A 23,307-nucleotide genomic window follows, 5' to 3' on the forward strand; every position below is an offset into this window, starting at 1 on the left:
AATCATTATTAGTCCCATGTGGAACTTTTCAGTAATACTAAAGCAAATACCAATAAAATTGGCAGCATATTTCAATATGATAGACAATGGTTGAAATGACTTAGTGAATCATTACTCATCTTCAGACCTATTCCTCTATTTTCACCTCTCTTATTTAAATTCCATTTTCTTGGTAGTTTATTTACATTTCTTGTTTTTGTGTTGCATAGGGTATTTGAAAATCAAATAATCTACTCACAAGTGGGCTTTTTTGTAAGAATACTATTTAAATAATAGTTTTTAAATGTGAATATTATTAGTCTTATTTTTTTTTCCAGTGGTGGTAAATGTCTGCCAATAAATGAGATCTTACTCTTAGTTTATTCATTTCATTCTACCACATTATTAATTTCAACAAGCTGGTAAAAATACTGCATGGGGTGATAGTGTTCTGGCCACAGCATTATAGACCAGAGAATAATTTCCTTCATTGGATTGCTATTGCTATCCCATTCAGAATAGAGCCTTGGAAAAATTGATGATAACTGTTGAATGTCAGCAAAAAAGTAGACTAATTTCAAGTGATAATCAAAGACTAGCAACTAAATTAAGCCACACCTCTAAAGTTCCAAAGTCAGTTTATAAAGCCCTAATCGTGCTTTCAGAGAAGAAGCCTTAGAATTTCATTGATAAATAAACTTTCATATTTAAAAATAAATTCTTGAGTATAAAAATAAATCTGTTTTCACATGCAGTGACAGTGTGCTGGAAAGAACAGACTTAGCTTCTTTAAGCCTCAGTTCAATTTATAAAACATTTTAAAGTACATATTATGTGAATGATATACATCTGGACTAACACAAGTGTATATGAGTAGGCTAATGAATGTGTAATCTTCAGTAACATGCTAGGTCACATACACTGTAATCTGCGGATCTAATGTAGTCCTTGAGAGCAAGGACTGTTTAATTCTTTATCTCTGTATCCGCAGTATCTAGCACAGTGCTAGTACATAGTAGACACTTGATCAAGTGTTTGGTGATTAATTCATTAAATTAATGCAGATTGATCCACCACAAATGGCTTATAGTTACTTAGTGAGTTAGTTTTCTAAATACTATTCTCACAGGTTTGTTCTGAGGTAATCTATAAAGCACTATATAAACATGATCCATTAATGGATAAAGGACAATTCTAAACTTAGGATAAGTGATAGTTTTATCCATCCACTAGTGAACTACATTGTGGGTGACCAGAATGTTTTGTTTCAGTTGGCACTACATTTCAAAAAAGATCAAATCTGGCCTTAACAATAGAAGCATTTCCAAGAAAAGACTACTGGAGGAGTCAGTTTCCTGCTGTTTAGTTCATGCATCTATCTGTTGACACTGTTAGGAATTCTAAGACCTTGTTTTAAGCAGTTTCTTTTCTCTAATACATTAATCAGTTGTCTAGCATTTATTAAGTACTGACTATATTGCAGGCGTTGTTTTAAGTGCTGAGAATATAAAGAAAGAAAAAAACCCAGTCCCTGATCTCAAGGAACTCACATTGTGATGGAGATTACATATAAAAAATTATGTACAAATAAGATTATTCATAGGATGAATTGGAGATAGTCTCTGAGAGAAGGCACTATAATGAAAGAAAACCAGGAAAGACTTCTTGCAGAAGATGGGACTTTATCTGAGAATTAAAGGAAAACAGAGAAGGTAGCAGTCTGAGATGAGGAGAGAGAGCACATTCTAGATGTATGGGATAGCCAATGAAAATGCTCAGAGTTGGGAAATGGATTATCTTATACAAGGAACAATGAGAAGACCAGTGTCACTGGATCAGATAGTGCACAGATGGAAGTAAGGTATAAAAAGACTGGAAAGGTAGGAAGGGGCCAAATTATGAAGGGTTTTAAAAACAAAACAAAGGATTTTATATTTGATCCTGGAGGTAGTAGGGAACTACTATAATTTAATGCATTAAATATAGCCAACAAATATAGGAAATTTTTCATCAAATATGTAATATGTTTCCTGGGGGAAGAAGGGAAAAACAAAAACAGACTAGGAAAGACTAGACAAGATGGCAGAATAGGAGGAAACAGTACAGCCTATCTCTTCCTCACAATATTCCAACAAGACCTGGAAAATGTACTAGTCCAATTCCTGATCAGGAAATCCAAGGGAAAAAAACATGAGGCATTTTTTTTCAATTTAGTTCAATATAAAGAGACATAGAAGTCTGCAGACCAGAAGGATGAGGTCTAACCAGGAGGGCCCTGCATATATAGCCTTCCAGTACAGAGGTTGGGATACACTATGGCAAGAAGAAGTCATTGATACTGTAAAGAAGGGCCTGACTCTGCAGGGAGCTGGAACAGGTGCCAGTGGACAATTCTGTTGCTCATATGCCAAACTGAATTGTAAATCCAGTACATACTGAAAAGGGGACTAGAACTTAGTATTGGTAGAACATGACAAGAAGCACTGTGAGGCCAGAGGCTAGGTAAGGAATAGGAACAAAAATGAACAACAGTCATGTGACTCTGACCTTGGGAATCATTGGGGTGTCAGATTCAGCTCCTAGCCTAGTCTTAAGCCTGCAGCTGAATAACCAGGAATAGGACTTCACACCAAAGAGTAGTCTGCAGTTCTGTTCTTGTGAACTCACAGAGCATTCCAATTAGCCAACAGTGCATCCTGCAGCAATTTTATTCAAGCTCCAGCTGGGATGCAAGCTCATTTGTGTTGCTCAGGTCATAAGCTGTGTAGAGATCACATCAGGAAGACACCAATCAAATTTCTCCCAAGGTCAGACCACCTTGGGCATGTTGGAAGCTGTCCTAGCTTGCGCTGCTCCTGAGATCCTTGAGCAATACCCTACTCAATATCTGGAGAAAGCAGAAGCAGGACTCAAGAGAATACAAAACAGTACGAGCACAGTCCAGGTATTCTCACCAGAAGTGTGCAGATTCTGTCACTAATGCAAAGTAAGAAAATGGGAAGTAAGACTAGAAGAATTTATAAAGAATCAAACAAAAAAAAATCTACCATAAAGAGCTATTATGGTGAAAGGGTCTCCCAAGACACAAACCCAGAAGAAGAGAATGGCTCCAAAGCAGCTACAGACAAAGCCTCAAAGAAAAACACTATCTAGGCACAAATTCAACTAGAATTCCTACAAGAAATGAAGGAAGAAGTTTTTTTGGGAGGGAAGGGGAGCTAAATGTTAAAAAAAACAATTTTATAAATGAAATGAGATTGCTAGAGGAAAAAATAGGAACAGAAATGCCTGACTATGCATATTCATAATGGCAGTTTCGTTTTTATTCTTAACAAGGGAGGGAAGGAGGAGGTGGTGATAGGAGGATAAGGTGGATTTTTGCAGATTGAAAAAATAAATAATTTTTAAATGAAATTTTTAAATAAACAAAATGATGGATGTTTGCAAAAATACAAAATACCCAAATTAATAGAACAAGAAATAGAGAATGTAACAGCCATAAATGAGTTCCAGAAGGATTTGCAAGTGAATTCTAGCAAACATTTAAAGAACAGTTTATTCTAGAATTACTAAAGCTGTTTTGGGGGAAAAAAGCTGGAAAAGAATGGGTTATACTAAATTTCTTCTATGATACAAATATGGTCTTGATACTCAAGCCAGGGAGAGTTCAAATAGAGAAGAAAAACTGTAGATTGATATCCCTAATGAATATCGATGCAAAAATTTTAAATAAAATATTTCCAAGGAGACTAAAGCAACAGATCATGAAAATTGTATACAATTAACAGGTTGGATTTATACCAGGAATACTGCGTTGACTCAATATTATTAGTAAAATATCAGCATAATAGGCTATGTTAATAATGAGAACAATAAAAATCATATGATTATATCAATAATTGCACAAGAAGCTATAAAAAAAATATGCATTCTTGTTTGGAAAACAAACTAGCAAACAGGAGTAAATTGTACTTTCCCTAAAACCAAGAGCTAGCATTAAGTGTAATGGATATAAACTAGAGACCTTTCCAATAAGATAAGGATAAAATAAGGATATCTCTTATCACCATTATTATTTATATAGTAGTCAAAATATCAGTTATATAACCTGAAGACAAAAAAAAAATTGAAGAAATAAGCAAAGAAGAAACAAAACTATCACATCCTGTAGATAAGATGCTTTACTTAGGAAACTGTAGGGAGCCAAAGAAAAAAATTAAAACAGTAACTTCAGCAAAGTTTCAGGTTATAAAATAAACCCATCTAAATTATCAGCATGTCTTGATTAACAAGAAACTTAGCAAAGAGATAGAGAAATTCCATTTAAAATAACCACAGATCAATTGTTGTTTTTATTATATCTGCTTGGCCTACCCATGAACAATTAAAATTTTTCCATTTAGATCTGTATTTAGAGGATAGAGAGATCACAGCAGATAAAAAGGGACTATTTCAGTTATGTAAATTTAAAAGTTTCTGCACAGACAAAACCATTATAGCCATAAATAGAAGGGAACCAGGTAACTAGGAAAAAATATTTTCAGCAAGTTTCTTTAATAAGGAAGGAACTTATTCAAATCTATGAGATTGAGAACCATTTCCCAATTTATAAATGGTCAAAGAATATAAATAGTTTTCAGAGGACAAAATGTAAGCTAGTAATAGCCATGTGATAAAAATGCTCCAGATTGCTAGTAATTACAGAAACATATTAAAATATTCATTGTTGTTGTTCAGTCATTCAGTCATTTCCTACTCTTCATAACCTGTGGACCATAGCACGCCAGTCTCTACTGTCCTCCACTATCCCAAAGACTGCCTGTTCATTGCTTCTGTGACACTATCCATCTCACCCTCTACTTTCCCCTCCTTTTGCCTTCAATCTTACCTAACATCAGGATCTTTTCCTGTTTTCTCATTATTTGGTCAAAGTAGTTAAGATTTAGCTTCAGTATTTGACCTTCCAATAAATAGTCTGGATTAATTTCTTTAAGTATTGACTGATTTAATCTCCTTGCTGTCCAAAGGACTTTTAAAAGTCTGCTCTACAATTTGAAAGTGTTGATTCTGCAGCACTCAGTTTTCCTCATAGTCTAATTCTAACAGCCATATACTGTACTGCAAAAGCCATAACTTTGACTATATGGACTTTTGTTGGCAAGGGAATGTCTGCTTTTTAGTATGCTGTCCAAATTTACCAAAGCTTTACTTTCAAAGAGCAAGCATCTTTTAATTTCATGGCTGCAGTCGCCATTTGCAATGATCTTTGAGCCCAAGAATATAAAATCTGATACTGCTTCTATTTCTTTTCCCTCTATTTGCCAGGAAGTGATGGGACCAGTTCCCAAGATCTTTTTTTTTTTTGATGTTAAGCTTCAAGCCATTTTTACACTCTCCTCTTTCATCCTTATCAAGAGTCTTCTTAATTCTTCTTCACTTTCTGCCATAGAATGGTATTGTTTACATATCTAAGATGGTTGATTTCTCCTGGCAACCTTAGTTCTGGCTTTTGATTTGTCCAGCCTTGCGTTTTACATGATGTACTCTGTATGTAAATAAGTAAAGAAAGTGATAATATACAGCCTTGTCATATTCCTTTTCCAGTCTTAAACCAATCAGTTGTTCCATGTTTGGTTCTGTTGCTTCTTGGCACATAAAAATTCCTCAGGAGATAAGTAAGATGATCTGATACCCCCATATCTTTAAGGACTTGCCACATTTTGTTGTGATCCACACAGTCAGAGGTTTTAGTGTAGTTAATGAAGCAGAAGTAGATTTTTTTGGGAACTCTCTTTCTTCACAATCCAGTGAATGTTAGCAATTTGTTCTCAAGTTCATCTGCCTCTCTGAAAACTAGTCTGCTCTCTTGGTAATTCTTAGTTCATATATTGCTGAATACTGGCTTGCAGAATTTTAAGCTTAACCTTTCTGGCTTGTGAAATGAGTGCAGTTGTTTGAGAATTTAAACATTCTTTGGCATTGCCCTTCTTTAGAATTGGGATGTAAACTTATCTTTTCCAGGCCAGTGGGCACTGTTGAGTTTCCCATATTTGTTGGCATATTAAGTGTAGCACTTTTAACAGCATCAGCATCATCTTTTAGGATTTTAAATAGCTCAGTTGGGATTCCATTACCTCCACTACCATTATTGTTAGCGAAGGGCTACTTGACTTTATTGTCAGGTTGTTTGGTTCTAGATCAGTAATTATGATAATCATGTTATCAGTTACGTTAAGATCTTTCTTGTATAGTTCTTCTGTATATTTTTGCCACATTTTCTTCATCTCTTCTGCTTCTGTTAAGTCCCTACAATTTTTGTTCTTTATCATGCCCATTTTTGCATGAAACATTCTCTTGTTATCTCACATTTTCTTGAAGAGATATTGTCTTTCTCATTCCGTTGTTTTCTTCTATTTCTTTGCATTGTTTCTTTAAGAAAACCTTATCTCTCCTTGCTTTTCTCTGGAATTCTGCATTCAGTTGGTACTATCTTTCCCTTTCTCTTTTACCTTCACTTTCCTTCTTTCCTCAGCTATTTGTAAAATCTTATCAGACAACTATTTTGCTTTCTTGCTTTCCTTTTTCTTTTGTTGCTGCCTATTGTATGGTATTGCAAACCTCATTCTGTCAACCAGGTCTAATCCCTTAAATCTGTTCATCAATTCCACTGCATATTCATAAGGGATATTGTTTAGGTTATAACTATATGATCTGATGGTTTTCCCTATCTTCTTCAATATTTGAAGTCTGTATTTTGCAATAAGAAGCTCATGATCTGAACCATAGTCAGTTCCAGGTCTTGTTTTAAATGACTGTATAGAGCTTCTCCACCTTTGGCTACAAAGTATACCATCAGTCTGTTTCAATATTGACCTGCAGATGTCCATGAGTAGAGTTGCCTTTTGGGTTGTTGAAAAAGGAGCATTTGTTATGACCAGCAAGTTATTTTAACAAGATGCTATTAGTCTCTGCTCTGCTTCATTTTGTACTCCAAGTCCAAACTTGCCTGTTATTCTAGTTATCTTTTAATTTCCTACTTTAGCATTCTAGTCCCCTGTGATTAATATGACATTTTTTGGTCTAATTTCTAAAACATGATGTCGGTATTCATAGAACTGATCAATTTTGGCCTCTTCAGCATCAATGGTTAGAGCATATTATTCTGTCATTTTTGAGATTATACCCTAGTACTGCTTTTCTCACCCTTTTATTAACTATGAAGGCTACTTTATTTCTTCTAAGGGATTCTTACCCATAGTAGTATATGTAATGATCACCTAAATTGAATTCACCCATTCCTATCCATTTAGGTTCACTGATGCCCAAGATGTTGATGTTTAATCTTTGCATCTCTTGTTTGACCACATCTAGCTTACCTTGGTTCCATAGATCTTTCATGCCAGGCTCTATGCCATATTAATTTTTACAGCATCTGATTTTCCTTTCATCACCAGACACAGCCACAGCTGAGCTTCCTAGCAGCTTTGGCCTAGCCGGTTCATTAGTGCTAGAGCTACTTGTATTGTCTTCTGCTCTTCTTCCGTAGCATGTTGGACACCTGACCTGAGAGAGCTCATTCCAGTGTCATCTTTTAAATATTATCCATTGGATTTTCTTGGCAAAGATACTGGAGCGGTTTGCCATTTCCTTCTCTAATGGATCACCTTTTGTCAGAACTCTGTACTATGTATGGCCTGACCATCTTGGTACGCTGCATAGCATAGCTCATAGTTTCATTGAGCTATGCAAGTCCCTCCGACATGACAAAGCAGCGATCCATGAGGGGAAAATATCCAATGCAATTATATATTTAATAATAAATCAAACTTGGAACAACTTATGTATCTAGTGATTGAGAAATGTCTAAATTAAATGTGATATACAAATAGAATATTATTGTACCATAAAAAGTGACAATTATGTGACTAATACAGGGAAATAATGGGATAACTTGATTAAGTGATGCCAAGTGAATAAAGCAGAACCAAAAGACTAATACACACACTGATTACAACCATGTACAGGATTATAACAGCAAGAAAAAGTTAAAAAGGGGATGTAGAAGTAAATAATATATTTCATTATGTTGTTAACATTAATTAATATATTTAAAACCAAACTATTAAAAAGGTATTTATAGCTTAATTTTTTTTAGTCTTTGTGTATTAGTTGGATATTTAAATATGTTTTCATTGATGATTACTAATATTATTGCAGTAATTTTTAAATGGTATAGCTATCTGTGGTTTGCCCCTCCTCTCTGTAAATGTTACTATAGAAATTTGGTGAGCCAGCTACCTGCCATAGGCTAGACCAAATACACAGAAGTTCTGGAGGTTCATATGATCTTGCTTTTGGTATTGAAAAGACTTCTGAGAATAAGGCAGAGAGCAGCCATACCAGAGCTATTCCTAAATCTACTCATATTAGGAGATTAGTGATCTAAATAGAATTCTAGTGTTCTAAAAGGCTTAAATGAATTTCCCCTAACCACCTACTAAACACTATGTGACTCACTTGGTCAAATTTAGAATTACACAAAGTCAATGTAACTTAATAAGCTTTTGATAATTTTGTTATTTCTGAGAAAATTATGAGGTGTGAAATTGACTTAAATAATTTTCTGAATATATTTTGCTTGTGAATTTTAAAATATTGTTGCCTAATAATAATACTTTCATATATTTGCATATTTTAATGTAGAGCTTTTGAAGAGAAACGCAAGAAAGAAGAAGAAAAAGAACACCAGATCAGGGAACAAATTCTTCAGCAAAGAAAACAGAAGCTTGAAGAAGTCACTGAAAAATTCCAACGTGCTCATATCCCTCCTCAGCGCAGGAGAACAGGTTTATAAATTTCTAATTCATTAGCAAAATAATTAAAAGCTATCACCAGATTTTTTTGACATAAAACTAATAATGTACTAGTAAAGCAGAAGACCAAATAAAAGAGATTCATATATCCTTAAAAGTGTGTATGTGTGTGTGTGTGTGTGTGTGTGTGTGTGTGTGTGTGTGTGTGTGTGTGTGTCTAGTATTGGGCCATTGGAAGTTGAGTTTAGAGGACGTTTTGATTTTCTGATAGTAACAATAGCAAACAAGCACTGTGCTAAGCACTTTACAGTTATTCTCATTTGATCATCACAACAGCTCTGAGAAGTAGGTGGTTATTATCTCTATTTTATAGATGAGGAAACTGAGACAGAGAGAGAGTTGTTAAATACCTTGCCCAAGGTTACAAGTTACTAAATGTCTGAGGTCGCATTTGAAATCAGCTCTTTCTGACTCCAGACCCAACACTCTGTACTGTACTACCTACCTGCACCAATAATTCAATAGCTTTAGGAATTATATAGTTTGTATCTGATTCAAAATTATTTCCTAGGTGTTTTTGTTTTGGATACTGGGATAGGAACTTTTTGTGTTTTTGTTTTTGTTTTTGTTTTTAATTTTCAACTTTAAACTTTAAATGGCAAGACAGTCACCAACATGGATATGATAAGGCTTTCAGAAAAAAGTAGAGAAAACATGAGAAGGAACTTTGTAACAATAGGCAGGGTTTAGCTATACAGAACCAGTATATGAGAGCACAGTCTAGGCTAGAGTATGAGCAAAGAGGTTCAGAGGCAGGAATGAGTTTAGTATGTCTAGAAAATAAAGAAGCTAGACAAACTAGAGAGGAAGATTCATATAAATGAGGGGAGAGAGGGAAGAAATAAGCATTTATTATGTGCCAGGCATTGTGCTAGATAAATATTACCTCATTTGATGAGAAACAATGTGGTATACTAAACTGGAAATTAGGAAACCAAGGACCAGTTCCATCTCTGACTTAACTAGTTTTCTGACCTTGTACAAGTCACATAATTTCTCCAGGCCTTAGTTTCTTCGTCTGTTAAATGAGCATGTTGAATTAGATAATAGCTAACATGTAACATGTTAAGGTTTGCACAGTACTTTATATATGTAAACTGTAGTGTAGCCTCTCCCTCTTCCTCTCCCTTGGCTCACAGTGACATTGGAATTTGATCCTTAAGAGTTAGTATCTTACTTTGATTTGTTGTTCGCCCAACTAGAGCTATTCCAAAAAAAATCTGCAAAATAAAATTCAAATATAGCTTATGTCTAGGTGTCTCCAAATATAGATAAAAGAGTTACCCAGTTCCCAAACAAGCAATCAGGGTAACAATTGCAAATTCTGCATAGGACAGCCTTCACTTCATCCTCACAGAAAATGCATAGGGTGCAAAGGATGCACTCTACACTATCTTATATCCTCCATATCCAATCTATTGTCAAGTCCTGTCATTTCTGCTTTTGTTACTTCTGTTTTATACTTTCCCTTCTCTCCTATGACAAAACCACAACTCTGGTGCAGGCCCTCATCAGTCACTTCATGTCTGGACTACTGTAATAGGCTTCTGGTTGGTCTCATGCCTCAAATCTCTAACCACTGCAGTCCATGCTCCACTCAGCTACCAAAGTGATTTTCTTAAAAGTGAAGGTCAGACCTTGTCACCCTCCTACTCAGTAAACTCTGTTGGCTCCCTTTCACCTCCAGGATGAAATATAAAATCCTCAAGCTTTCATATCCTTTTATAACTTTCCCCTCCCCCAGTCTTTTTATACCTCACCCCAATCCATTTTCTGTGATAAAATGATACTAGCCTCCTTGTTTTTCCTCAAACAAGTCACTCCGACTCCCAACTCTGGGCATTTTCACTATCTGTTCTCCATACCTAAAATACTCTCTCTCCTCTTTTTCTTGGCTTCCTTCAACCTCTGGCTGAAATCCTACTTTCTCCAGGAAACTTTCCAAATCCATCTTAATTCTAGTCCCTTCTTTCAGTCGATTATATTCAGTTTATTCTGTATATAGCTTGTTTGCACATAGTTGTTTGCATATTGTCTCCCTCATTAGACTGTCATCTCCATGAGCACAGGAATTGTCTTTTGCCTTTCTTTCTATCTGTAGTGCTTAGCACAGTGTCTGGTACACATTAAGCACTTAATAAATGTTTATTGACTGATTGATTCCCAGGCATTGTACATGCAATAGTCTACCTCTGCCATAGGCTTCTCCCATAAGTCGCCATTCTGTAAAGAAACTGCATATGAGTATAGGTTTCTTCTCTCTCCCCAAACCTAACAGAAGACTGCTCTACTGTAAACTGGACATTCTTAAAGTTCTAAAGAAAAGTAAAGAGCACAAACTGATCTCACAGTTTGCTTCAATAGACCACAGAGCAGATCTACTTCTACAATAAGTCTTTCTTCCAAGTGGCAAATAGCCTATCATCTTGGAGGCTGCCTCAATCACAAGAATTGTCTGTATCTTCTAAGTTAGTTAGTGGGTGTGAGTAGGTATGAACACCTCCTCTTAGGAGGGATACCTCCAAAAACAGCCTACAATCTATAATTTCATCAGGTTGATAGAGAAGCTCCTAAAATTGATCAGAGATTCCACTGACCAGTCACCTTTATAGCATATTATCTAATTTGATCATTATAACAACCCTAGGGAGTATGTAGTGCTATTGCTACCATGAGGAAACCAAGGCACAAAGAGATTAAATGATTCATCTGTGGTTCTAGAGCTAATAAGTATCAGAGGCAAGACTCAAATCCATGTCTCTCCTGACTCCAAGTGTAGTCTACTTTTTCTATGCTAGATTTTCTACTGTAGATTTTTCTACTGTAAACTTAAAATTCTGTGATCCTGAATAGAGAAAATATATGGTTGGAAAGATAATTAATGTAGAATAAGATTAGAGAAGACCTTGAATGATAGAGTGTGAACTTTGAATGCTACTTTAAAATTGAACTGCACAATTCAGTTCAACAATTGAACATATATTCATTAAGTACCTACATTGGGTAAAGAACTGCACTGAGCAGGGGGACATAAAGAAGCAAATCTGATATAAGGGAAATAGATGGATTTAGATTCAGAAGAGACCCAGTTTCAAATCCTGCCTCCTGTGTTTATTACGTATATAATCATGGGCAAGTCACCTCTCTAATTCCTCTTCTACAAAATGGAGATAATAATAGTTCTTGGCTCACAAAGTTGTGAGAATCAGGTAAGATAATGTTTATGAAGTGCTTTGCAAACCTTAAAGTGCTATATAAGTGTCACATTTTTACTATGAAAATTACAGTCCTTGCCCTCAAGTTACATTCTGCTGGGGAGATAAAAGATGTAGACACCTAAATATAATATGAGGTATAGGGACTAAAAGGACCAAGGATATTATAGCCAAAGTGTTCCCAAATTGTTTTCGAATGGAGAGAAGACATTCAAGTGGTGTGATCAAATTCTTTATTATATCTCTTCCTGGAATTTTTCACAAGAAATTTGAGGTAGTAACTTATTTACAAATTTTTTGAATAAAAACATTTTCTGCTAGTTAAAAAAAACTTGAAAAAAATACTTTTTGTTGATGTATAAAACTCACATTTATATTATTTTTAATTACATGATGCCATAAATATAAAAGACCAGAGAGATTATTTTATGATTAATTGATTTTATGCCATTTTCATGTTTTTGTTATCCACACAAGTTTATCAAAAGCCAATTCCTCGATTAGAAGAGGCCCTTGAACAAATTCAGGGATTCAACTTGAAACAAGAATCTAACTTTTCCTCTTCTAATAGACCTACAATAAACTGGAAGTAAGTATTTATAGTATTATTATTATTTATATTATTTAATATTGCTTGGTTAGGTTACATCATATTTATGGTATTTTTGCTGTCACTATTAGTTCTTCAATATATATATGTATTATGGAGCTATGCAATGTTTCTTTTTTATAAATTTAATTTACATAAAATGGAATATGACTTATGTAGTTGATACAGTCAAGTTAGAATTCAAAATTTTAAAGTACTTGGTTTTAAAAAATACTTTCCAAAGGAAGTTATTTCTTCTTAGGGCAATATTCATTATTTTAAAAATCTTATTAGAAAAATTAAAACCGAATTCTACCAATCTCCACTAAGAATAGAAAAAGAAAACTTGAATTAAATTATAGCCTGAGAAATTTAGGCAGGCTATAAGGAAGTTTTCTTGTGGTAAAGGGTTATCAGCCACTGCAGATCTTAACCAAAAGCTCTTAGAAAGGCTATGATGTACTTCTACAGACCTAAACAACTAGGAAAATAGTAGTGCCTTTAAAAAAAGTTAGGAAGGGCTCAATCAGACATCTAATTAATCAATAAACACTTAATAAGCATTTAATATGTGCCAGGCACTGTGCTTGCTGGGGATATAAAAAAGAGGCAAAAGACAGCTTCTCCCCTCAAGGGACTACAATCTAATGGGGGCGACAATAAGCAAACAAATATATACCAAGCAAGCTATATGGAGGATAAATGGGAGATAATTCACAGTTGTTTCCTTGGGAGAGTTTATGAATTTAGCTTTAAATGTATTGAGTTTAAAATGAGTTAAATTTGAGCTAACAGGACAACTAGATGGAATTAAGCTTTTGGAATGGAACTCAGGTCATACGTTAAACCTTATAATTGTTCTGTGAAATTTGGATTCAGTCAAAGGGCTACACTTGAGGGCCATGTGACCTCAAGGTCACGGGTTACCCACCCCTGGGTTAAAGAAATAAATTTGAGAGTCATATAATAGTAAAGGAGTAGGTATTCAGCATTTGTCCCCTGCTCTTCTCTCTCTACACTTTATTCACTAACTATTCCTATCCCATAGCTTCAAACTTAGCTAACCATTTCTGTAAGTAGACAAGCATTGGACTTGGAGTTGAAAGAATCTAGGTTTGAATCCTTGCTTTGCCATCTATATGACCATAGGTAACAATCCTTCTGAGCTTCCATTTCTCCATCAGTTAAAATGGGGTAAACGTACTGACTGCTTCACAGCATTGTTTCGAAAAAGCTTTCTAATCTGTAAAGTATAATGCTAGTTGTATTTATTGATTTGTTTCACAGTTGTGTGTCATTGTTCAAAAGAGAGACTAGGCAAGACTGAAGATCTATCAATACTAGTTTACAACTAGAAAAACGGCTAAAAGTACATTCTCCGGTGATAATAGATCTTTGTATACTAATAGTATCATCTTTGTCCCTGAAGAAGGGTATCAAACTATTAATGTATTCAAATTTTTCATATGTCTTTTAGTTAGCAGAGTAAAATTCTAAAAAATAAAGGGATTATTATCCTTGTCCAAAAAAGGATTCAGACCACTTGATTTAATAAAAATATCTTGGGTTTTTTGTCCTTCACTCTAAACTCCTAACAGTTTGCAACTTCTTAGCATTCAAGTTAGAAGTCATTATCATTAATGAGATTTTTATGTACTATCATTGGAAATACAAAGACCCTTTTCTTGCTTAACATTATGAATTCTCTTTAGGTCTTAGAAGAGAGAAAGTGCCAAAATAATTCTGGTTTTCAAATAGTAAAATAATATATAGTTGAATGTATAATGTAAATGTAGAATATAAATAATACATAATTAAAATAAATGAATGACAAAACCAGAAAAGACCCTAGAGTTCTTGGTCTTAACCATTACACACACACACACACACACACACACACACACACACTCTCATTAAATATATATAGCTTTTTGTATATTCATTTAATTCACATATATGTGTGAATATATATACATGCTCATTAATATATATATACATATTCATTAAATGTATATAGCTTTTTGTATATTAATTTATTAATTCACTCCTTCTACAAGTATTTACTAAGTGCTTAGCATATATCCTTAGAAAGGTATAAATATAAATTAAGGCACAACCTATGCCCTTAAGAAACTCACAATAGGTAAAGGAAAAATAAAATATATTCTATTTGTAGATAGAAACAATATAAAATAGTGAATTCAGGAGGTAAGCTTGTTTTCTTTACAACATTTTTAACCTATTTCACAATTTAGGTGAGAACATCTTACAAAATGTAAAGCTTTATACAAATATAAGATATTAAAGATCATGTGGAATGGTAATTTATTAGAAATCTTTAAATAAATAATTCTGGTTATTTTAGGTATGATTTATGCTATTATAGGTTTTAGCTATTTATTACAGTATTCGGAAAGTATATAGTATTAAATGCCCTAGATACCAAAGCTAGTTTCAAAATTGAGTACCGACTTACATAGGAAGGAAAATATAAATGGTAAGGGATATAAAGTAATATAAAATATTGGTAAAGTCACAGCTGAAGAGCAAAAAAGAAGAAAAGCCAGAGGCTAACCTAAATCCGTAAGAAGAATCAAAGAAAATCTTCTCGTGTTAGAAGATCTGTCATATTAATTTCGAAGAAAGTAACTCAGGAAACTAGGAACAACTTTAAGCTGAGAGAAAATTTGGTAAATTTAAAGTTTAAAAATTAAAAAGATGTTTGAATTTTATTTTGTATAACTTATAAGAATGCCCTTTCATTTTCAATCATATTATCTCCATGCAAAGTATACAGTTCTTGTCTACTCAGAAATCCTAAGCTATATCTTACAAAATTGTCATGTTAAAAATTAGTCAAATTAATTAGTCAATGTTAAATCCAGGAATTATGCTTTTATTTTTCCCCTTTCATAGAAACTTTAAAGAGAAATTATGGTAATAGTTCCAGCTTTCCATTCCCCAGAGGAAATAGAAGGCAGATTATCTGTCTTTCTTTTCAACTAAACCCCTGCAGTATAGATTGCGTTTAGCTCAATTCAACAAACAAATATAATTGGATCGACTCTCCTAATAATACGAAAGATATAAGAAGCTGAAACCCATCTCATTTCGAATCTGTAGATTACAAAATGTTGTCATATACCTATCTCCAATATCTGTGTATTTGCATTTTTTAAAAATATAGTCAGTCAGTCATTACGTACAGCTCATGGAAGGGAGGTCTGTCCACTAGTAAAAAGGGTTTTGAAAACCTCATTAGCTGTTCTACAGTGGAATGTATATTGGTCTCCTTTGATCCAAGTTTTATTGCCTGCTCCACTCTTTACCTTCATGGCCAGCATTCCTTGAATTGCTGAGAGTAAAAGCTGGGAGGAGGGGAAATTTCTATTTTCCTCTCCATACATAGATCTGACCCCTTGTGAAAGGTTATTGTTGTTCATTCATTTCATTTGTGTCAGATTCTTTGTGATCCCATTTGGGATATTCTTGGCAAAGATACCAGAGTGGTTTGCCATTTCCTTCTCCAGCTCATTTTACAGATGAGGAAACTGAGGCAAACAAGGTTAAGTGACTGGCCCAGGGCCACACCGCTAATAAGTGTCTGAGGCCAGACTTGAACTCAGGAAAATGAGTCTTCCTGATTCCAGGCCTGGCACTCTATCTGCTATACCACCTAGCTGCCCCCTTGTGAAAGGAGTCATTGATTAATGAAAAGTCTTAGGCTCTAAGAAAAAAATATAAACCAGAGATCAGACAAAGGTTGATGATCTAAACAACGCAACTTAATAAGGCTGTCTCTACCTGCCTATCCAAAATGCCTTCCTGCCATCCAGATCCCTTCCTGCCTGCCCAGCTGTGTCCACACCTTCCAGCCCTGATCAGCTGTCTCCTCCATTAGCCCCTATGCCTTATCATATCTCCCAAACCCTTCCAACCTGTCCAATTCTTTCTCCCATCCGTCAGCTACAAACCATGACTATCTGTCCATCTGTCTCCCCTAAGCTTCCTGATTCCTTTTTACCTGCCTCAACCCCTTCCTATCAAACCATTTATCTCCCCCATCCTCCAACCACATTAACATCTAGTTTTTCTGGCTGTCTCCCTCATCTTCCAGCCCCAATTCTTTCTGAACCTCCTCTATACCTACCCTGTCCACCCCAAAGACCTACCATCTCTGATCCCATCCCACATAACAAGCTGTTTTATACATCTTCTAGACCCAGTCCTTTCCATCCAACTCAGTTCTCAACTCCATCTGCTCTAAAACCGGCCCTTGTGCCGTTCCCTTCCAACTCGACTAGTTGTTTCTCCTGTTCATTCGGAAGCTGTCCTGCCTATTTTGATGCCTTCCTGTTCATCAAGCCGTCTTCCCTATCTACCAGCTCCAGTTCATTCTTATGCCCCTGGCTATCTCTCTCAATTGCCTCAGCATCCTGTTAACCCAGATCTTGTTCAGTCAGTACAACCATCTCCTTTACAAACCAAAATGCTATCCTGCCCACCTCAATCCCATACCTCATTTGTCCCTCGTCCACCTCCCTGTTGTTCTCCATCTACTTCCACATCTTCTTCTCCTTCTACTTGTATTTCTTCTTCTTCATCTCCTGTACTCTCCTCTTCATCTGTTGTTCGTTCTCCTACACCTCTTATTTCTCCTCCTTCTAGTTCTACTGCTCCATCAATACTTTGTTCTGCTGCTTCTCCTTTTTCCTCTCCTTTACCTTCAAGTCTTTCTCCCTGCTTGCCTTCTTCTTCCTTTATTCCATCCTCTTTATCAGTTCCTTTTTCTTCTTCATACATATCTTCATCTTCTTCCATGCCTTGGCCTTCTATTTCTATACGCCCTTCTACTTCTATTTCTGTCCATCCCTTCATCCCTTCTCACTGGGGGAAGAAAGTAGAGAAGAAAAGAGAAGAAGGTGGAGTAGAGAAGAAAGGAATAGAGAAGAAAATTTTGAGACAACAACTTTAAAGGTAAACAAATTGAGTTTATTAGATATTAAGTAGACTTAGTAATATTTGTTATGGGAGGGTGACCTAAAGTGGGAGGGAAAATGGGGGAGGATAGAAGAGAACAGATTATGAGAAGACAGGGAAAAGTGTTCTAATTTAGCACTTCAGGAGCTGGGGTGATACTTATTGCAAATAGTGTCCCTTGTTTATATTCTTGTTGTCTCTCTGACCTATAGCCACGGAAACAAAGTTAGGAGTTAGTTATCTATTATTTAATGAAACAGATATAGATATGAGAATTGGAGATAGGTATATACTTATGCAGCCCTCAAAGCATTTCCATATCATCTAAGTCCTTATGACTGTTTTTGAGAATCAGATTTCAAGACCTGCTACAAAAGGCACAGTCACCACTATTGTATCTCTTATTTTCCAAAGCTCTGTGCTGAAGTTTGCACCTTATCCTAAAACCTGTGAACATTTCTAAAATTCAACACAATATAGAGCTCTTAAGAGGTACTATATTACGCCTGATGATTTTCCTTCTCGTTATACCTCCATGTTACACTGGAGAAAAGTAGGTATATACACTATATACATCTTTGGAATTTATATCTGTACCCAACAGTTTATGCAGTTGCTAATCATAGGGTATGGGGGAAGAATGTGAGTCATTCATGATGACTTTTTGATTATTTTGTTTACATAAAAATAGCAGTATATACTAAATGTATACCTCTGATGGCAATATTTGGGCTTCTCAGTCATACAAAAGAGAATGGGAATTACTGTTCATTTTTTGGAAATACTTTCCATATCCTGAGCCTGCCTGGACTGCAGTTCCTTGAGAGTCAAAGGGATCCAACATTGCCCATACATTCAGCATAGATCAAGGAGCAGTGGAGTGATTTCTTATCCTTCATGTTAGCGGTTTTTAACCTGGGATTCATGAACTTATCTTTTTTAGTTTTTTTTAGGTTTTTCATAACTGTTTTCAATATAAATGGTTTCCTTCATAGTACTATGTATTTTATTTTATGCACTTTAAATTATTCTGAAAAAAATCATTCTGAGAAGGGGTCCATAGGCTTCACCAGGCTGCCAAAAAGGTCCATGATATAAAGATTAGTTAAGTACCTCTGCTTTATGGGAATGTTTCTAAGGAATTGGCTGCTGACTCACAAGAACAATGAGAATTCCCCAGATTTTAGCAAGTTATACATTGGTGTAGCACCTAAGAACTGACTCTGTTAGGTAATTAGAAATTCCCACATTGGTTGGGGAGAAATGACCCTGTGTTGAAAGTGAGTTCTTCATTGTCACTGTAAGACATTTGCATAATCATTTTTTCATGTGACTACTATCTTGTATCAAAAAGTCACCAACATGTATATTTTTCTTATATCCTTATATGTGAATATTTGAAAATTTGCTATATAATGTGTATAGTTTGAGACAACTTTCAAAGCAAACAAATTGAGCTTATTAGACATTTATATGTTTTTATTAATATTACAAAAAGCCCTCTTCTCTCGTCTTGTCTAGGTTTCCCTAGAGCAGGGGTGGGGAACCTGTGGCCTGGGGCCACATGTGGTATTCTAGGTCTTCAAGTGTGGCCCTTTCACTGAATCCAAACTTCAGAGAACAAATCCCTTTAATAAAAGGATTTGTTCTATAAAACTTGGACACAGTTAAAAGGCCATACGAAAGGACCTAGAAGGCCATATGTGGCCTCAATGCCGCAGGTTCCCCACCACTGTGCCTAGGGTACCAAGACTGCTAGTAAAAGACACATTTTAAAGCAGGTTCTACCAAGCTGAAAAGTATTCAGGTATGGGCTGTAGACTATGTATATGCTATTTGAGTACCAGGTGCCAGATTAGTTAAGTGTAGAGACCCATGACTAGAAGGTTGGCTGCCAGTTGACTTAGGGCAGCAGGGGGCAAGCAACGAAATGAAGGGAACTATTTAACATCCTCCAAAATTAGTAGTACTTAACATTTTTTTCTTATTTCAAGAACTATAGATTCTGCTGTGGCTTCTGCAGTGACAAGAATAGAGCCCATGTATCAGAAACATCTGTCATCCAGGATTAACTGTGACAAAGAAATACAGGAAAACAGCAAAATAAGCTGGGTTATTGGCCAGGAAGACAACTTCCAACATAACCTGGAAGAAACTCAGAACCTCTTAGAAGAACTCCATCTAAGACACATGCAGGTATGAAATCTGAATTTCTGAATAATATCACTTTAATCAATAATAATATTATTATTGTAATGCTTTCATACATGTTTTTATGACTGAAAAGCACAACATCAGTTCCCAAGGGGGAATCATGTAATGGGAAGGTGCATGTTTAAGCATAACCCCATCATTCCTGGAGAAAAACTTTATTTTTAAAATGGATTGTTAGTAGGTTACTACATATACAACCATTAGATACAAAACCTTTTGGGTTCCTTTTTCTTTATGGACATAATTTTCTCCTCTTCTTTCACTTTTCTCTTTTTATAAATTTTATTTTACTTTTTTTTCTGTTAATAAACATTTGTTTTCTCCCCGTCCCATCTTACCCCACCCATTGAAAACAAAAAAGAAAAAGAAAACCGTAAGTAACAAATACAGAGAAGTAAGCAAAACAAATTTCCACATTGGCCATAGCCAAAACTGTATTTTTTGTCCTGCATTTTAAGTCCATCAGATACCTGTGAGGAGGTGGGTAGAATGGTTCAGGATCAGTCCTGACATCATGGTTGGTTATTGCATAATAACCAACAGAGTTCTTAACCAGCAGAGTTCTTAACATCTTTCAAAGTTGTTTGTCTTTATAGTGGTATTGTTATCGTATAAATAGTTTTCATAATCCTATTCTCTATATCACTTCATATAAGTCTTCCCAGGTTTCTCTGAAACCGTCCCTTTAGTCATTTCTCAGAATGCAGTAATATTCTATTACATTCATATGTTCAGCTATTTCCCAATTAAAGGACACTCCATTCACTTCCAATTCTTTGCTATATCAAAGAGTTCTGCTATAAATATTTTTGTACACAAAGGCCATTTTCCTCTTTCTTTGAACTCTTTTGAGGTATAGATTTAGTGGTAGTATTATTAGGTCAAAGACTGCATAGTTTAGTGACTTTGGGGATATAGTTCCCAATTGCTGTTCACAATGGCTGAACCAGTTCATGGGTCTACTGACAGTAGAATAATGTATACTGTTTCCCTGCAGCCCATTCAACATTTGTCGTTTTTTCCTTTTTTTCAGCTTTGCTTTTTGTCAATCTGATGGAACACATTAAGTATACAACAGAAGGAAGTAATCTTTTTAAAACAGATTTTTAGTGCTATCTTTTGTTTTTAAATCACTTATATTTACCCCATATTCCTCTTCCTCCCCTTCCCAGAAAGCTATTCCTTATAAATTTTAAGAAAGGAAAAATAGGAAGAATATTTAATAAGTAAATTAATTTAGATAGTACTATCATTTTTATTTTATAAAATACATTTTATAAGTAGGATACAGGCTACTTATAAGCAATTAATATTTCTCCAATTATTTAGGTCAATCAGCCTCCATAAAAAGTGTTTTGAATTGTATTCATCTAGATCCTCTGTGTGTTTCAGTAGGTAGGTTCCCAAGTATTTCATATATTCTGTCATTATTTTAAATGGTGTTTCTCTTTCTTTCTTTCTTTCTCTTCCTGTTGGGCTTTTTGTACAGAAACACTGATGAATTAATTGGATTTATTTTACATTCTGTAATTTTTCTGGAGTCATCATTTCACTTAATTTTAATTGACTCCCTAGAGTTCTCTAAGTAAACCATGATACTTACAAAAAAGCAATAATTCTGTTTCCTCTTTAGCTTTGTTTATTCCTTAAAATACTTTTTCTTGTCTTATTACTATAGCTAGTGTTTTGAGCACTATAAAGGGTTTTCCTTTTTTTTTTTCTTTTTGGTGAGACAGTTGGGGTTAAGTGACATGCCCAAGGTCACACAGCTAGTGTCAAGTGTCTGAGGCCAGATTTATATAAAGGGTTTTCCAAAAGTCTTAGGGCAGTGCAAGCTGCACTGACTTTGTTTAGCTATTCCACAATTGATCAAAAGGAGCTATAAATATTCTGTATGCTGTTAAAGTTTGTTTTGCTTAGAAACAATCTCTCCCTTAATGTACTCTCTTTTAATTCCCCCTTCTGTCTTCTCCTCTTCCCTTCCTAGTTGTCTATTGAGTGAAATTAAGTTACTAAACTGAAGCTACTAAAGTTTAAAACTGCACTAAGATTTTTGGAGTACCCTGTATAAAATAGTAGTAGTGATTAATGAGCATCATTTTACTCCTGATGTTATTGGAAAGTTTATCCCCATTATATATAATTCTGGATCCTACTTTTAGATAGATACTATCTTTTTTTTAATAGTGATGATTATTTGTATTTTGCCAGAAGCTTTTTTTTTCTATCTGTTGATATAATAGTTTAACTTTTGTTGATCTTGTTATTAACATGGTCTATTATGTTGTTAGTTTTCCTAATATTGAACTAATCCTACATTACTGACATAAATCCAGCTTTGTTCCTTTACTTTCCCCTTATTCTTTCTTTTAAAAAATATGTTTTCTATGAGCAGCTAGATTGCGCAGTGGATAGAGCACTGGCCCTGGATTCAGGAAGAGCTGAGTTCAACTCTGGCCTCAGACACTTGACATTTACAAGCTGTGTGACCCTCAACAAGTCACTTCACCCCATTGCCTCACAAAAAAAAAAGTGTTTTTTTCAATCAGCAAAAATCTGCCTTCACCCTCCCCAATTCCACTTCCCCCTCCAATTAAAAATGAAAGAAAAACAAAACCTCTGTTACAAATGTGTATTGCAAGAAAAACAAATTTGTGTACTGAACAGGTCCCAAAAAATGTGTATAATTCTGTACTTTTGAGTCCTTCACCTCTGTTATCAGGAGTTGGGTGGCATGTTTCTTCATTAGTCCTCTAGAATCATAATTGGACATTTCACTGATCAGAATTCCTAAGTCTTCAAAGTTGTTTGCTTTTACTATATTGTTATTATTCTTTTTTGTAACATTATATATTTAATGTTAAGCTATAACACATTACATCTTAATGTCTACAAACCAGAGGGGCAGTTAAAAGACAGCACTAAGAGTTTTAGGATACAGTTGACTCCTAGTTATTCTTATCTGCATCTCTCATTAGTTATTTTCTCATTGTTTTACAAAATCTGAGCCTGATATTTGCTGGTATTAAGCATTTTGTAATGTCTTCTTTACTTATCTGCAAAGATTTTTTAATTTTTTAAAATTTATTTATGTATTTTTAGTTTTCAACATTCACTTCCATAAGATTTTAAATTTCAAATATTTCCCCCTCCCTTCCCTCCCCCCACCCCAAGATGGCATGCAATCTGATATAGGCTCTGCATATACATTCATATTAAACATATTTTCACATTGGTCATGTTGTAAAGAAGAATTAGAACCAATGGGAAGAGACACAAGAAAGAAGAAACAAAACAAAACAAAAAAAGAGAGCAAATATTATGCTTCAATCTACATTCAGACTCCATAGCTCTTTTTCTGGATGTGGATAGCATTTTCCATCATGAGTCTTTTGGAGTTGTCTTAGATCCTTGCATTGCTAAGAAGAGGTAAGTCTATCAAAGTTAGTCATCACAT

General features: G+C 34.9%; 1 protein-coding gene across 1 annotated transcript in view; it reads left to right on the forward strand.

The window, feature by feature from the left end:
• Nucleotides 1-23,307, forward strand: part of CEP126 (centrosomal protein 126) — a 76,902-nt gene that overhangs the window by 20,668 nt on the left and 32,927 nt on the right. Inside the window, 3 exon segments of the mRNA XM_020996100.2 lie at nt 8,683-8,825; nt 12,545-12,656; nt 19,631-19,832. Of these exon segments, the coding sequence (XP_020851759.2) occupies nt 8,683-8,825; nt 12,545-12,656; nt 19,631-19,832 (457 nt within the window).

This window comes from Phascolarctos cinereus, unplaced genomic scaffold, assembly GCF_003287225.1.
Source record: "Phascolarctos cinereus isolate Bilbo 61053 unplaced genomic scaffold, phaCin_HiC Scaffold_726;HRSCAF=1367, whole genome shotgun sequence".
Taxonomy (NCBI): Eukaryota; Metazoa; Chordata; class Mammalia; order Diprotodontia; family Phascolarctidae; genus Phascolarctos; species Phascolarctos cinereus.